General features: G+C 42.9%; 1 protein-coding gene across 1 annotated transcript; it reads left to right on the top strand.

Moving 5' to 3' along the window:
• The first annotated feature begins 12,585 nt into the window (after positions 1-12,585).
• Positions 12,586-17,230, top strand: LOC134616653 (alpha-amylase-like). Its single transcript, XM_063461588.1, has 9 exons — positions 12,586-12,753; positions 13,367-13,513; positions 13,820-14,017; positions 14,914-15,144; positions 15,617-15,750; positions 15,942-16,164; positions 16,251-16,372; positions 16,507-16,632; positions 17,041-17,230. The coding sequence occupies exons 1-9, from the start codon at positions 12,586-12,588 to the stop codon at positions 17,228-17,230; spliced, it is 1,539 nt and encodes a 512-aa protein (XP_063317658.1).
• Positions 17,231-17,771: the final 541 nt, after the last annotated feature.

Raw genomic sequence — 17,771 nt, 5'->3', positions numbered from 1 at the left:
ACCCTTTCCCCCCGGGGTGGAGGCAAGCAGACCGCCCCAGGCCTCGCAGAAGCAGGGAGGCCAATCTGTCAGCCAACACCTCCTCCCAGCTCCCCGCCCCGATGGCTGGCAGAGAACGGGGGTGTGTGAAGACCCCATACCTCCCTCCTCCCGCTCATGTGTAGTGTTGCTACGTGTTGTTCTAAAGTGCATTTAAAACAGGGGAGGGCATGGTGCTGCTGCCGGAGAGCAGCAGGTGTTAGCACGGCCCCTCCCGAGAACCCTCAATGTCTACATGGATTTAAAATTGAGAGGTGGGCACCGGCGCCAGAGGTAGGGTTGAATACTCAGACCATTCACTGGACGCCGTTGGCGTGGTCCCCCTCAAGGCCCTATATATATGTGTGTGTTATGACAGTGTGAATAATGTGGATGTCTAAGTTGTGGAATAAAATTGAGGCACAGGTGGCCAGAAGGGGACAGAGGGGGGGGATGTCTCCCCTGCACCCTGGTGACACACCCACACCCCAAGGCCCTACCTGTGTGGGTGGGTGTGGTGGAGCGGGAAGAGGGAGGCAGCCGGGGATGGGGAGGAAAAGAAAGGAGGGGCAAGATGCTCCTCCCTAGGGCCAGCTCCCCCGCTGACCCCAGTAGGCACCCCCGTCCTCTGGCACCCACCAAGGCAAGGGAGTCCAGGCCCATCCAGACCGGGGCCTACGGCAGCAGCACCGCCAAGCCCCACAGGACCCAGGGAAGCCCACCCTACCCCACTGCAGAGGAAACTGTACCCACCCTAACATTCAATCATCTCCCAGACTACACAAGACAACAGACACCCAGGTTAGGTTTGTTCTCCACCTCTCCTATGTCTCTCCCCCACCTGCAGAGTGGACTTCTGCAAGGATGGAACAACCTCCCCGCCAGTTAAAGAGCCCCCCAGTTAGGCCGATGCACCAGAGGCCCCCTGCGCCAGGGCTGAGCCCCCGTGCACCCACCCGCCCACAACCTCGGCGACACACCGACTAGGACCGAAGCCCCAAGGCCCAGCCAGAGCCCCATCACGGAGACGAAGCACCCCCGAACCCCAAGCCCCGGATCCACTCAGGGGCAGCCAGGCCACCAGGCCAGTAACCTACGTCCGCCAGCACAGACCATCCCCCAACCCCCGCTGCACGCAGCCACGAGGAGAACACCCTCTAAGAGCGACCAGAGCCACTGACCAGGTTATGACCACAGCCCCCCGGGTTGAGCCCTCCCGGGATAACGTCTCTAGGGGTCCTTCAGGCGCCCTAAGCCCGTCCCAACCTCCACATCAACCACAATAGCTAAGACGGGACCAAACCACGACCCCCCACCCCCTCTAGGTGACGGAGCCGATCAAAGGAGCCCAGAGGGATTGATCTAATGTGGTGGCAGAGGCTGTATCAAGACTAATGTGATCTATTAGATGGTTTCTATATTGGCTAGAATTAAGATTATTTTTATTTTTCCAGTTCATGAGGATCGTTTTCTTGGCGATGCATAGGGCAGTAAAAACCATGTGGACTGTATTAGTTTCTGTAGTGACATCATCCAATTTTCCCAACAAGCACACTAAAGGGGAGGCTGGAATTTTACATTTCAGACACTTTGATAAGTCTTCACATATCTCACGCCAAAACTTCTGAACTGGTGAACAGAACCAAAGAGCGTGGATGTAATTGTCTGGTGTATTGCCTGCGACAGATTTTCTGTTATAACCTTCATTTTATGGAGGCACAGTGTGAGCACTCAGGTCGCATCAGAGCATCGGGCGGTATTGTGTGAGACCCTGCATCGTGACCTACGAACTTATAACCCCTGCGAGTCAATCGTGCAGTTTGAGCAGGAGCTGAATAACGCGACTGAAAAAATCGCACAGTGTCTGCCCAGCTTTAGGTGTACTGTCATCCGAGACTTGCACCGCAGTGTCGGCGTTTGTTTCCCTGTAGCCATGCTTCTTGTTGTGGTCATCTGTTGTCTTCTGGTATTTTCCCCGTAAGCAACCTTTCCTCGACCAATGAGATAAGCGAAATCTGAATGGTCATACTCGAATTGTCATAAGTGTGCTGTCAGCTCATTGGTCACAGAGCAGGAGAGGGGCTGGGAATTATGTTTTCAAACAAAGCGTTAATTCCATTAACATTTATAGACTACTTTTGATTCTCACTGTATTACGGGACAAAGTGCGTCCCTTATTAGCTCAATACGGGACGTGTACTTTTGTTTCTAAATACGGGACGATTCCGTTTTTTAACCCTTTAAGACCTACCATAGAACCAAGTCCGCCAGAGCTTATATTATATTTTTACATGCTGTAGTGCCAATTTTGGGAGCATTTCAAGATGATATACATCAATACAACCATTACAGCCCAAATTTTAATAATATGTATGCATTAAGTGCATAGTAATTACATAAATTGCAAAAAAGTGCAATAAACTACAAAAAAATTGAAAATTGTTTTTGTTTTTTTAACATATATTTCTAGTTAGAGAAATTTAAGAGGCTTATCCCTCAAAACTGTAAATACAAAAAAGTTGCACAAACTAGTTTCCCACCACAGGAAATTTATTTGAAGTGTCTTCATAGTTTTACTTTTGAAATACACCAATTTTTATATACTGCAGGAAAAACGAAAATAAATATTATAGTGCAAATTTGCAAAAAAGCAGCATATGCATCAAAATAAACTATTTCCAGCAGTGCAATTTGAGTTCTAAGCATCCCAGAAACGACACAGAAAGTCATAAAGTCAAAGATAACTTTTAAAAACACCAGTATAGGCTCTGAGGCCCTGACAGTAAAAAAAACTACATTTCCGCGAAAATGACGTCACTTCCGGTTTCGGGCAGGTAATGGCGGACATGCGAAAGTTCGCGCTGACGTCTATTCCAAGTAGGAAGTGTTATGAACAGCTGATCGGATCGGCAAAGCGTGTTTCTGGAATATTATGTTTTTGTTGCTGCAAGCGCTTTTTATGCAGTTTTTGCAAAGCTATATGTGGAAGAAAACCGTGACCTAGGACAAGCTGATGGCATAAGATGTAAGTACAACTTCTCCGGTTTCATATGCAAAAAAAATTATTGCGCTAGCTTACGTGGTTGCAGTGATACAGGGATTTAAAAATAGATACGCAAATTGTAGCGGGGGCGCTACGCTCGGCTCTAAAGGGTTAAGGGACGGTTGGCAACCCTAGGGACAGGTGAAGAGGCCATGCTGCTAGCGAGTCGGCTATGAGCTAAGCTAGCGAAACAGTAAAAACACAGTGAGTGAATACTTTGGCTATAAGTTAGGTAGTGAGTAGACAGAAAGTGTACTTTGAATGAAGCACGTGAAGATTATACTATGAAAAAAGAAGGTATCTAACAGTTTTTAATTAAATTGCTAAGCAGATAAGCTACTCAAAAACACCACTGTGTTTGAGCAGGAACAGGAAGTGATACTCTACCGCAGGGAGCGCGAACACCAAGTGACAGCGCCACTCTTTTTCTCTTCATACAAAATAAAACATGCTTTAACTAAATCAAATCCGAAATGCACACAAAGCTGTATGTCTTATAGACACTCTTGCAGGATGGTGCTCCATGTTAACTACCAACAGAGCGCTTAGCTAGCTGCTTAACAGTATCCTAACAGTGTTAGGTGCAGGCTGTGTGCAGACAGGAATAGGACCCAAGGTGCAGACTCCGGAGACCAAAGGTGAACTCAAAACAGCTTTAATACTGAACTCAAAAAAGGGTAACATAACATGACTGGAAAAAAATCAAAATAAACTTAAACCAGAGGACTAACAGAACACACAGCTAAGTAAACGGTAGAACGCGACAGAGAGCACAGGAAAACACAGGGCTTAAATACACAGAGGGAGTAATCAGGGAATGGGCAACAGGAGGGAAACACAGCTGGGGCAAATCAGGACTAACGAGACAAAGAAGCGTAAACTGAACACACTGAGAAAAGACAGAGACCTTCAAAGTAAAACAGGAAACACAACACAGACTGAACTTACAGACACAGACTGACTGGACACGGGGATATAGCAACTAAGGATACACAGAGACGCGAACTAGACAAGGGGATACAGCTGACAGGGGAGACAGAGCAACTAGAGACGACAGAGACATAAACCATAAGACAGAACTCAAAGAGACCAAAGACTAGAAATTATAAATAATATAACAAACTCAAAAACCCTGGGTCAACGACCCAGGCCTCCTAACAAACAGTACAGTGAAACATGAATCGTCTAAACATTCCTAGTATTCTATTGGTACATTTGCAGATATAGTCAGTACAGCTCAACATATATATTTGTGCAGTTCAAAAGCAAAAATACTCATCTTAATTCTTTTTCTTTTTTTTTGCCTGTCCTGTTCGGCACTGTAGCATTCATAATTGTTGTTTGAAAGCCAAGAACAGATTTATTTTCCCGAGTGGACCTTATGCTATACTGGTGTACTTAATTGTCGTAGTTTATTAGTTATTACAATCAAAATGGACAGGATTATGGGATGGGAAAGAGAAAGAAGAAAGAAAGAGAAGTTGGGAAGACAGTAAAAATAGAGGAGAAATGGGGTAGAGAGATAGGAGAGAAAAGACACTGAAAATCTGCTTAACCACCTGCTTAAGAAGAAAATAACACAGTAAGGAAATCACAGTAACAACCAGGGACGGCCTGGGACTAAAAAACAGCCCTGGACTTTGACTGGGCCCGGCCCAAAGTAATCGGCGTGCGGAAACTTGGGCTTGGCATGAGTGTTACAAGACTTTAATTGTGGCTTAAGGTGCTGCTGCTGGCTGTGCTGCTAAATATGTCGGTTAGTCTGTGACATTTAGAGGCTTCAGCATCTAATGCCCGCAAATTTTTTTCTCTTGCTTTCTCAGCCCCACCCTTTTCTTTGCTTTTTTTACTTGCAGCCGCGTTTGCCTCCTGTCACTACCCGATCCGTACTGGAAACCCGATCGGTACCCCATTTTAAGTATCTCTTAAAATGTTTCCAATAATGAAACATTTCAATATAATGTAGACAAAAACGAAAAAATAAAAAGATTGATACGGAACAGGACTCCCCGATCCTTACTGCGCATGTGCAAATTGGGACCGTACAAATCAGGTCTACCCGATCCGTACCGCGCATGTGCAGGGGTTTTCTTCTTCTTCTGTTCGTTTAATGGCAGTTTACTCCCCAGTGTACGAGGATACTGCCACCTGCTGACCGAGCGAATGAACCCTATTGTGTGTTAAATTTGATTTAGTGATAGTCGAGTGTGTTTATGCTTGTCTGTGTGGAGAGGATTGATTGGAATAGTGATGATGATGTCCGCTATCACTGTCAATTGTCAGTAAACACTTAATCTGGCTGATGAATCTTCACGTGACATATTACAAAGTCTGTATTATTAACTCTGTAATTAGGCACCATTCTTCTTATTTTACGGCGCTGTTGTTCAATCGGGGGACGCTCTCTGTTGAGGAGAAAAGCATGAATTTGTTTGTATCCATTGTTTAAATGTCCCGGGCAGTCGAAAAGGAGGCAGAGCTGTTGAGAAATGCTAGGAGCTAACTGGGCGCTAACCGTATCATTCAAATATATTGAATGTCGCAATGTTGGCAAAGAGAGGAAGTGACGTAAGATTTGCGCATGCGGGGTACCAATCGGGTTTCCGGTACGGATCGGGTAGTGACACCTCCTACTCCACTTTTTCCTCCTACTCCACTTCTTCTTCTCCTTGCCTGGCGGCCACAGCATATGCAGCTGGCATCCAACTTAGAGGTGCAGTGCTGCCCCCTAGAGTGCTGGAGTGTGAAAGAGATTAGTGGGGAAAAAAACAGGTGTTGAAAGCATGCGTGGAGAGTGGTGGGCCGGCCCGCCGGCCTTCCTGGAGTACCGGCCGTTCTGTGATTCTCCAGAATCCACAGATGCCCAGTCCGCCCCTGGTAACAACCAACACGCTATAACTACCGCATGTTGTCGAATGCTACTGAGCAGCATACACAACTAATAATGCATGATATGTTTAGAGGCAGCACCCAAACAAGACAGTGTGTGTCTGTGAGTACCTGTTTGTACACCTGTGTGAACATTTGTATGTACACTTGTGTGTATACCTGTGTGTTAAGGTACCTGGGTCATTGACACCGTGTTTTGAGTTTTGCATTATTATTGAACTTTGATTTTGTCATTATTTATAATTTCTAGACTTTTGGTTTCTGTGTTAGAGTTCTTATTCTTCTGGTTTCTGTCTATGTTCCATAGTTTCTCTGTCTCCCCTGTCAGGTGTATCACCTTGCCAAGTCTGCGTCTCTGTGTTATGTTTCCTGTTTTACTTTGAAAGTCCATGTCTCATGTCAGTGTTTCTAGTTTTGTCTCCTTAGGCCTGATTTGTTCCAGCTGGGTTTCCCTCCTGTCTCCCATTTCCTGATTGCTCCATCTGTGTATTTAAGCCCTATGCTTTCCTTTGGTCTGTGTCGCGATCTCCCTCATCCCACACTATGTGTAAGTAAGTAAGTAAGTAAAGTTTATTTATTAAGCGCTTTTCACAGACAGGCAGTCACAAAGCGCTGTACACAAATATTAAAATAAACAATACAATCAATAGACATTATACAGAGTGTAAAAGATCAAATGTAAATAATGTAAAGAATATAAAATACGTAGATCAACAAAATGTTGTTGATGTGTTCCGTGTTCTATGTGTTCTGTCTGTCAGCCTGTTTAGTTTATTTGTATTTTCAGTTTAGTTATTTTGTCCTGTTTAGCAATAAAGCTGTGTTGAGTGCAATTTTTTGCTTCGGTGAGTCTGCACAATTACCATTCCTGCTTACTGCACACACAGTAGATGACAGAAGATCGCGACCATAACATGGACCCTGCAGACTCTTCAGCCTTGGAGTTTAACGCTGAGATGGAGCGGATGATTGAGCTTCTGGACCTCATTGCCCAGGCCAAGGATTTGAGGACCATGGCAGTTGGGCTGACCGCAGTAGACGCTGTCATTCGGAGCAACCCGGTAACTCGGTTTTCTACAGACACTGTGCTGGGCAGCTCTATAGCTGCCTTGAGGGAGCAAGTCAGGGCTGGCGAGCTTGCTCTCTCTATCTTTACCTCCACTTCTTCGCCGCTGCTGCAGCAGACTGAGCTTTCCACGGCACCGCTGCAGCAGCTGCATTTGCAGCATCAGAATCCCTCTTCCTTCACGTCCTGCTCTGACCACTCCTCCCCTGGCTCATGCTTGGCATGAATGTGGTCAGGGTATGAGGAGCCGGTCACCGCTGCTCCGGCACTTTCCGTTTCCTTCACCACTCCTGCTTCCAGGAGGAAGCGTCGTCCGACGGTGCTCCTCACCACGCTTGGAACCTCTGACTTCCTTGGAGCAGCTGGCCGAGACAGTTAATGAGGATTCGCCACCCACTGAACAAAGCCTGGTGCCAGGATCTACGGTTCCACCAGTGTCTGTTGAGACTAGGACTCCAGAATTTTCCGTCTCGGTGAGTGAGATTGACTGTCTGCCGCGAGCTCTTACTAAGTCTGGAACTACAAGAACAGACACTGATGTTTCCAGTTCAGAAGAACTGAAGACAGTTTCCTGTGTTTTTAAAACTACTTAACGTAGGCCTCTTGATGTTTCCCCACCAGTGTTGGCCAAGGCTGTTGTATGTAGTTCTGAACCTATTATTTCCAGCTCTCCAGATTTTAAAGACTGTTTTTCACCTGCTCAGTTATTAGCTCAGCATTCAGCTCAATCATTAGCTGTGCCGCCTGCTCAGCTATCTGTTCAGCCAGGCGTCTCTGTACCTCCTGACCCCATGTCTGTCTCTGCTGGAGGGTCAGAGGAGTCGCTCCAGCCGTCTGCCTCCATTGGAGGATCCGCTGACGGCTCTGGTGAGTCCATTCAGCCACCACCTGCACTTTCTATGCCGTCGCCTGCAGCGCCACCACCTGCTCCTTAGTTATTTTTTTGTGTTTAGCAATAAAGCTGTGTTGAGTACACTTTTTTGCCTCCGTGAGTCTGCACTTTGGGTCCACCATTCCTGCCTACTGCACACAGTACATGACACTGTGTGTGTGAGCATGCTAGTATTCATAAGGTTGCTCCATGTAAATATCTAATAGTGGGTGTGGTGAGCCCTGCCCCCCATGACATGAAGCATGCATGGAGGAGATCCAGGCGTCACCTAGCAGCCATGGTGCAGGAGCCAACGTGGGCTACAGCGACGAGCAGGTGGGCGCACCTGCCCACCCCCTAAGTGGTATCCAAAATACTGTACCTCCCTCCATCCAACCACACACTTCTTCAGGTCGGCCGTGACCTCACCTGCCTCAGGGACTCAAGGACCACGGCCAGGGGTTACTATGGATAATAACATCATGAAGGTAGGTGGCAGCATATGCAGCATGTAGATGCAGCACCAGGTCTAGGAGGTGCTGGAAAATGGCTGGGGCTCTGAACAAGCAGAACGAAAATGTGACAAATAGGTATATCCCATACGGAGTGGAGAAGGCCATTTTGTCCTTGGACTCTGCAGACAAGAGAATAAACCAGTAGCTCTTGGTTAAAATTGGTGTTGTGAAAAATTGAGCCATGCCAAACCAGTCCAGGAGCTCATCAACCTGGGGAATGGAATAGGCATCTCAATCACCTTGTGGTCATCGACACAGAACCATATAGACCCATCTCTCTTCACTACAAGAACTATGGGGCTATACCACAAGCTGTGCGACCCTTCTATTACCTCTATTTTCAGACAATTTTCAGACAATTCTCTCTGAACAATTTGTCTCTTATGTTCAGGTAACCCGTATGGCTGTCAACGCACCATCATGCATACTGTGTTTCAAAATGGTACTCTATGAGATTTGTAGGCTAGGCAAGGGGGAGAATACATCTACAAATCACTGTTGCAATGCAGCAACATCTGCTCTCTGGGCCTGTCTGAGATGGTTATCCCAATGGAGAGAGGCAGGAATGGGAATGGAATTTGGGACTTCCAGCCCCAACTCATCTCTTACCTTAACCAGACTCACCAGAGAAGCGTTTTCAGCCTTTGAGGAGATTGAGGTGTTATACCTGTTTGGCTCCTCCCATGTCCAACTGTACCACCTCATAGTCAGCCTACTCGCCATGTGACCACAAAGTGTCCTTGCCACTTGGCAAGTAACTTTAAGTTTAAAGATGGGAGTAATACAATACCTTGTCTCCCGCTGAAAATTTCCTGTGTAGCCCCTCTGTTGTACAGGCATTGTTGACGTTCCTGGGCCTAAAGCAAATTTTCCTGTGACATCTCCCCTGTGCAGCTTTGCTCTCAGTTCCAGGAAGTGCTGAATCTCATTTTTAGCTGGGTTTGGATCTTCCGCCCAGTTTTCCTCAATTAGGTCTAACACCGCCCGTGGCTTTCTGCCAAATAGCAGTTCGCCGGGGGAAAAACCCAGTGGAGGTCTGGGGAACCTCCTGCACTGCAAAAAACAGAGGATATAACCACCAAACCCAATTGCGTTTACACTCGGGAATGAACTTATGAGTCATGGACTTTGAAGTCTTGTTCAGCCACTCAGACCAACCAGTCAGTCTGAGGGTGGTAGACGTTGGTCCAAACAGACTTAATGTCCAACAATTTGTGCAGCTCTTAAAGTGTGCGAGACATGAACAATATGCCCTAGTCAGTCAGTATCACTTTCGGGATGCCGACTCTGGAGATGACCTGAAACAATGCCTGCACCACACTCTTGGCAGAAATGGTGCACAGCAGCACTTCTTCGGGAAATTGTGTTGTATAATCCACCAGAACTAATACAAAACAATATCCGCATGTACTCTGTTGAAATGGCCGACAAGCCATTGCCAGTGTGTTCAAATGGGACCTCCATTAACAGTAAAGGGCACATCAAGTGACCATTATTATTATTATTATTATTATTATTATTATTTATTTATTTATTTATTTATTTATTTATTTATTTATTTATTTACCAGACTGATCTAGTGGTAAATCCTCCATGGAGTGAATCACTGGAGCTGGCGGGGTCATCTCCTCCACCCAAGAGTCAGCATCAAGCATCCCCATGTTGCTGAGTGCAACGCAAACGCTACATGCTACTAAAGGTCATGATCACATCCCCACATACCGCCCCAAAAGGTTATAAAACCCCAGCCAATTTGTTTCCAGAATTAGGGGATGCAACAGGTGGGAGCTAACTGCAGCCTTTACTCTATACATTTAACCTTAAATTTAATATGCAGTGGCATAATGGGATACTTGTGAACATCCCCATGAACAAATATGACCTCCACCTACTAAAACCTCCAACAATGCCCTGGGTTGAACCAGGCTTTGGTGGACCAGAGTCTGTGTGTAGCCTGTGTCCACCACAGCCTAGTGTATACCCCAATGACACTTTACCGGAATGCTGTACGTCCATCCTGGATCAGGGGACGGTCCCGACGACCCGGTGATGCGGAACACCTGCCCCACCTTCATTAATGGACACTCCCGTCTCAGGTGTCCCAGTCCAGCACTCCTGCCCTGGCGTTTGTGCCGGCCTCCATGGTTCAAGTACTGTGCCTGCCCTGTTCAGGTCACAGGAAAGCAGATTGGCCAAAAAAGGGGTTTGTGGGCCGTGGCTGTGGCGACCGCTCTGTCGGGGAGCCTCTTCCTCAGTGCTGGCATTAGCTGCAGTTTACTGGCTGCAGTTTACTGGCTGCAGTTTGCTGAGCGGCTGGCTGTGGCTCTCCGCACCCTCAGTCTGCGCAGCCATGTGGTCCTCTGTGAGGGTGACGGCTGCCTTCAGGTTTTCCGGCTGATGGCAGCGGACCCGTCGCATCGTTTCGCCGGGCAGCCCTTCCACAAACTGCTCTAGTGCCACCAGTGCCAGTATCCGCGCTTCTCCCTCCAATGGCCCAGTCTACACAGCTCTCCAGATCCTGGCGTCACAGATGAGCTACAGCTGCCTCATCATCCTCGCTGGCACTGCCCCTTGAGCCTGCTGCAGCAGAGGCATAGACCACAGCCCTGCCAAAATTACATTTATTAATCATGTAAATTGGACCAGAATTGGACATGATCTGCATGTCTATTCAACGTCCAGTGTTTAGTTGGGCCCGATTATTCAGGACCTTGTATGTATTGTGTCGACAGAGGTGGAACAGAGAGCAACTGAAGTCAACCCAGGTTCCCCTGTCATCATTCTGAGAGGGCATAAAAAGTCTTAACATCCAGCCTTATGTGTTAAAAATGATCAGAGTGAACAAACAGAGCTTTCCCTTATTTGCTAATAGTAGATCATTTTTATCAATTAAACATGTAATCAAAGTGTAGTTCTGATCAGTATGTTAAATGAGAAATGTAGTTTGAATATTGAAAATGACTGTTCTGTCTGAATATTGTGTGTACATAATCCTGCTTTGAACTTGGCAGGTTAGCGTGTCCCTATACGAATGTGGAAGGATAAGCAACGTATTGCAAATTCCATGATTTTGGTTATCATAAAGGTTGAACACGAAACCATAATTCATATGTGATTTTTCTGATAGTTAATTATACTTAACACTGATATGAATAGAATCAGGTATATAAAAAAAAAGTGTGTACGTTTAACCGGTATAATAAATAAGAAAATATCTATGCAATGATTCTGAAGACAGGCCTCACACTGAGTTTGACCTTGGTGTGTTTGAGTGTGTGTGTGTGTGTGTGTGTGTGTGTGTGTGTGTGTGTGTGTGTGTGTGTGTGGAACATGGGAGGGAGTGAGCAACACTGAGGAGCCAGTAGTCTGAAAAAATGTCTAACTAATAAATTGTATGATAGTAAAAAGAAGTAGCATTGAGTATTTTGTGGTTGACAATATATTGACAATATACTCAACACAGAGTTTTAACCTTATAAGAGCCTGTTCAGCCAAATGGTCAAGCACATTTTGAGTCACTATATTTCAATAAGAAGAGTACAAAAAGAAAAATGAAAAAAGAAAATATTAGAAAGTAACATAAATCTTACAAAAAATCACTTGATCTTGCATCTGAGTGTCTTTTTTTGGAACAAGGATATTATGTAGGGGCCATGGTGGTGTGGGAGCACTGTAATCTGATAGCAAGAAAAGTAAAATCCAGTATTAGGCCTCCAGCATCCTCCCATAACTCAAAGGCATGTATAGGGTTATGTTAATTGGTACTGACCTGGACCTGAATGTGGGCATGAATGGTTGTCTGTCTGTATGAGTCAGCCCAAAGACAAACTAGTGACCTGTCCAGTGTGCACCGTACCCCTGGCCCTATGACAGTTTGGATAGGCTCCAGCACCCTGTGACCTGAATTGGATAAGAAAGAGAAAATTGTGTTAAATGGACAGATATTATGTGGGCCTTATGTTTGCCTTTCTAATCTTGCCTCAAGGATTAACCCACCCCATCCCCCCTTTTTTTCCCTTGCTTTAAAATATGCAGGAAAGTGTGATAAAAATGCACCTGTTTGATTTTCACACTGATATATGGCAGTCTTTCATTGGCCTAGAAAAGGAAAAAGCCAGTATAAATACTTTAAATGCACTTTGGCTAAGTGTGACTGTTTTTTGTTTTCTCATCGATCGAAGGCATGAAGTTGTTCATCCTGGTGGCTCTGTTCGGGCTTGGCCTTGCCCAGCACAACCCCCAATTTAAGAATGGAAGGACTTCCATCGTCCACCTGTTTGAATGGCGTTGGGCTGACATTGCTCAAGAGTGTGAACGCTTCTTGGGTCCCAAAGGCTTTGGCGGAGTTCAGGTATGTATAGCTATACATCACATGTAGCTTCTAGATAGGTAGGATAATCCTCTGTCTTCCTGCATTCTTTTACTACTTGAAAACAATGTGAATGAATGAATGAAACAATGAATGTATTAATGCATTATCACACTGATGACACAATACAGCCTACCTTTTGAGGTGTTGGAAGTATAGCACGAACACTTCATGGAACTTGTATTTTCCATTCTCATTAGTATTATATCTAAAATTCTATTTTCACACACTTTACTCAATTCAGTTTTTACTCACTACTATTGACACATTCTGTCTTTAGAAAAGTACTGACTGCCAAACAAAACTAAATTTGTATCATTAGACACAGATTTGGCACTTCCACACCAGTTTCAATAGCATGGCCAGGTTTATAATTTTAAACTTTAGAAAGCTTTTCCAGCTCATGATTTTGTCACAAGAAAGATCAAAACCACTTTTTGTGATAAACTGTGTGCTGACCATCAACATTAGAATCAGTTCAACCTATTTAACACAAGCCTCCACTTACATAATTCTATTCAATAAAATTATAAGATGGTTTTTGTTTCTTGTGGCGTTTGTTTGTTTGTTTATTTGTTTTTTCTATGCTCCTCAGATCTCTCCTCCAAATGAACACATTGTGTTGGGCATTCCCTGGAGGCCCTGGTATCAAAGATATCAGCCAGTCAGCTACAACCTCTGCTCAAGATCTGGCAGTGAGGCAGAACTAAAAGACATGATCACCCGATGCAATAAAGTTGGGGTAAACTAAATTACAGCTGTCATTTGATGATAAGCATTGCAGACTTCAGGTTTCTTAATTTTACAGAATTGTGGTCATCTGCAACCTCTTGCATAACAAAAGGTTATTACCAGTTTTTGTTATGACACTTTTTGGAACATATAGAAACAGTACCTAGCAGTTTAGGTGATATAATAAATATCAACAATTGAACAAATGTATTTTATTTGAACCTAACATGTAAAAAAAATCACTGAAAATGATAAGGTTTAGAAACAGAATTTAATTTTGTGCACTGCACCCTCAAACATATATATATCCCAAAAGGTTAACATCTATGTGGATGCTGTCATCAACCACATGTGTGGATCTGGTGGTGGAACAGGAACCCACTCTTCATGTGGAAGCTGGTTTGACGCTAGCAATGAAGACTTCCCCAGTGTCCCATATTCTTACTTGGACTTCAATGACTATAAATGCAAGACTGGGAGTGGTGAAATTGAGAACTATGGTGATATATATCAGGTAAGAAATGTCACTCAACAAAACAAAATTTTTGTTGCTTCTGACAGCACTGGCAAGAGCTTACTTACTATCTTATTATAATACTTCAAATCTCTGCCTGTCATCTGTCTATCACTGGTTTTATGCCATATTGCAATAGCTTTAAATATTTTTTTCTTATGTTGTTAAGATGTGTCATCCACATTGTATATTTTGTGGTCACTTATCATGCCCATGTACGTCTATATTCTCTTTCTATTACAGCATCATTCATCAATTTTGACTTCATCTTTTATTTGTCTGTTACCAAATATTCCAATTTTTGTTTGTCTATAACTTTCCCAAAATATATCACCAATTTCTTTTAATCTATCATTTTGCTTCTATTCAGGAACCGCCTCTTTTCCCAAATATAATTTCATTTAATCAAAAACAAAACAAACAATACTAACAGTTTAGGTCCTATCGCTGAATGCTGTAGTACCATATAAGAAACCTTTCATAAATCAGAGATCTCCTTATTTCTTTCTAGGTACTTATCATTAATGTAAATATTTTTATCCCCCTAATACCACAGTCTACTATAATCAACCACGGCATGTAACATGTTGTTCGTTGCTTTTCATGTTTCTCCTTCAACTTATCTAACTGCTGCTGAAATGGATCTTTTTTTACTTTGAAGCCATACTCATAGTCACTCAGTAATTTGTATTCCTTTTACTTTTTTATCAAATTATCAACCTAATTATACATAGATTCCAGTCCGGTGTCGACAATTTTATTCTTCAGCTTTTCAGCAGTATTTCATTTTCATTAGCACCTTGAAAAGCACCTTGCAAATTTGTGTGGATAATATCTCCATGCATACTATAGTTGCTTCTTAGCTCCACAATCTGAATAAATATTAACTGTTCTAGGTACGTGACTGCCGTCTGGTGGGTCTGCTGGATCTTGCCCTGGCGAAAGACTATGTTAGGGGCAAAGTGGCCGAGTACATGAACAAGCTGATTAACCTGGGTGTGGCTGGATTCAGAGTGGATGGCTGCAAACACATGTGGCCTGGTGATCTGAGTGCTGTCTATGGTCGTCTGAACAACCTTAACACCCAGTGGTTCTCCGGTGGCTCCAGACCTTTCATCTATCAGGAGGTCAGTGTTTCTGGACAAACTGTATCTAGAGCAGCCATCAGACAGGATGGAATAAAAGCATATACAAATCAAACATTCTTGCAAAATACAAGAACATTACTATTTAGCACGCAAAAGAAAAATAGTTAATAGTATAAAATGTTCAAGCTTGTTTTCTTTGTATTATTGTAGGGTCTTTACCTAACAACATAAAATGTCTTGAGGTAACTGTTGTTTCGATTTGGTGCTATATAAATATAATTTAATTGAACTGAATTGAACTGAAAATTAATCTGCAGTTACAGATGCACACTATAAATATCATGTCTTTATTTCCTACTAAAAGCTGAACAGCATATACATGTTACTTCATGCTACAAATAGTGTAGAGATTTCATTTATTTAAACCGTTGCTAGTTTAAAAACTTTAAATGATGTGAATTTTGAACTGAATCAGCTTTCTAAGGTTTAAATTTTCCTCTTTTCTCTCTAGGTTATTGATCTGGGAGGTGAGCCTATAACAGCTAATGAGTACGTCCACCTTGGAAGAGTGACTGAGTTTAAATATGGTGCCAAACTGGGAAACATATTCAGAAAGTGGAACAATGAGAAGCTTTGCTATACCAAGTATGTGTCGTTTCCCCTCAAGTATTACACGTGTGTGTGTGTGTGTATGTGTGTGTATATATATATATATATATATGTGTGTGTGTGTGTGTGTGTGTGTGTTTCATATTTTACATTTATTTTGCTGTAAAGTTTGCTGTAAATTCACTATAATAATAAAATCAATTTCTAATTTGTTTTGATGTATTTAGGAACTGGGGAGAAGGATGGGGTTTCATGGCTAATGGTAATGCTGTCGTCTTCACTGACAATCATGATAATCAGAGAGGCAGTGGTGCTGGCGGTGCATCCATCCTTACATTCTGGGACCCCAGGCTCTACAAGATGGCTGTTGCTTATATGCTTGCCCACCCTTACGGTGTAACTAGGGTCATGTCTAGCTATCGGTGGGACCGCAACTTTGTAAATGGAAAAGTATGTTCTCTCTTAATGGAAAAAAATGCAATGCTTGGTATGTATTAGACAGTTTTTTGTTGAATATATCCATCCATGTGGCACAGGATCAGAATTACTGGGTTGGACCCCCCAGTAATGGTGATGGATCAACCAAGCCTGTTCTTATCAATCCTGATCAGACCTGCGGGAATGGATGGGTTTGTGAGCATAGATGGCGTCAGATCACGTAAGTCACTCAGAAATTAAGAGAAAGCAAGTATCTGACATCATACAAAACAAAATCCAGTTCTTTCTTTGTCATCTGGACTATAACAAATTATAGGCATCACATGATAACATTTTGTCCTATCTTCTGTCTAGTAACATGGTCACTTTCCGTAATGTGGTCAATGGACAGCCTCACTCAAACTGGTGGGACAACCAGGGCAACCAGGTTGCCTTTGGGCGTGGTAATCGTGGTTTCATCGTTTTTAACAATGATGACTGGTAAGGATGTTTTTCTCCAAAGACTTTGTGTGTGACTGTTTCCCAATACTGTAGAGTTTCACAAAAAAGCAGACTATTTGAGCGCACATCAAACTATAGCTAATATGAACATCATTCACTAATAACATTTACAATTTTGACATTAAATGTATTCCAGAACTACAAAAAAGCTTACTTTTTTGTAGTTCTGGAATGAGCAGTATCAGTTGTGTACAAGAAATTACACTACTATTACAATAAATAGTGTAGTATTACATTATTATTATTGTTATTATTATTATTATTATTATTATCATAAGATATCAGCCACTAAATTTATTTTTGGTGTTACTCCCAACCAAGCATTACAGTTTAATTGTGGCACTGTTGTGGCTTTAAAATTAGGCTGACCTTTATTTTCCATTTCAGGGACCTGAATGTCACCCTGAACACAGGCATGCCTGGTGGCACCTACTGTGATGTAATTTCTGGTCAAAAGGAAGGAAGCAAATGTACTGGAAAGCAGGTTACTGTTGGTAGTGATGGCCGTGCCCACTTTTCGATCAGTAACAAAGATGAGGACCCCTTCATTGCTATACATGCTGATTCTAAACTGTAAATCCATAATAAAATAAATGCATCTCTCAAATAAATCTTTCAAATTCAAATAAAGCATGCTGTTGAAAGTGAAGATTTTTTGTCATTTTTAACATATTTATTTAAATGAAATAAGCACACACAACAGTTTGACATTATCAAATACTGGAAAAACATTTACATTATAATATGTTGGTCCCTTATTGTCTACTGGATGCACCGTTTTATATTTTTACTCCTTTATATCCACTTATGTGTGACCAAGTTTGCATAATATATAACATGGCATTGTGTATTTGAATGTATTTATAATGTATTTATACATTTAAATTGTATGTCAAAAGAGAAAATAACAATTTTATGCTTGCAAGTTATTTTGGACTTGTATGTTAACAAAATAAGAACAATTAAAAGAAACTTTGTAGAAGCCATGAAGCTAAAGTGCACTTATATTAAAAAAAAAAAAAAGTAATGAAGCTCGACACAGCTGCATTCACTGACAAATTATTTGACTCTGAATAAATAAACTAGAGAGAAACTAGGGCCTCCTTCTGATAAGACAG

Source organism: Pelmatolapia mariae, linkage group LG18 (genome assembly GCF_036321145.2).
Source record: "Pelmatolapia mariae isolate MD_Pm_ZW linkage group LG18, Pm_UMD_F_2, whole genome shotgun sequence".
Classification (NCBI taxonomy): Eukaryota; Metazoa; Chordata; class Actinopteri; order Cichliformes; family Cichlidae; genus Pelmatolapia; species Pelmatolapia mariae.
Note: the sequence above shows the minus strand (reverse complement) of the source record. Positions and strands in the feature narration are given on the sequence as shown.

Coding starts and splice junctions, on each gene's coding strand:
- LOC134616653 (XM_063461588.1), top strand. CDS start 12,586: ATGAAGTTGTTCATCCTGGTGGCTCTGTTCGGGCTTGGCCTTGCCCAG. Junction 13,514..13,819: donor CCCGATGCAATAAAGTTGGG/GTAAACTAAATT, acceptor ATATCCCAAAAG/GTTAACATCTATGTGGATGC. Junction 16,373..16,506: donor CATAGATGGCGTCAGATCAC/GTAAGTCACTCA, acceptor TCTTCTGTCTAG/TAACATGGTCACTTTCCGTA.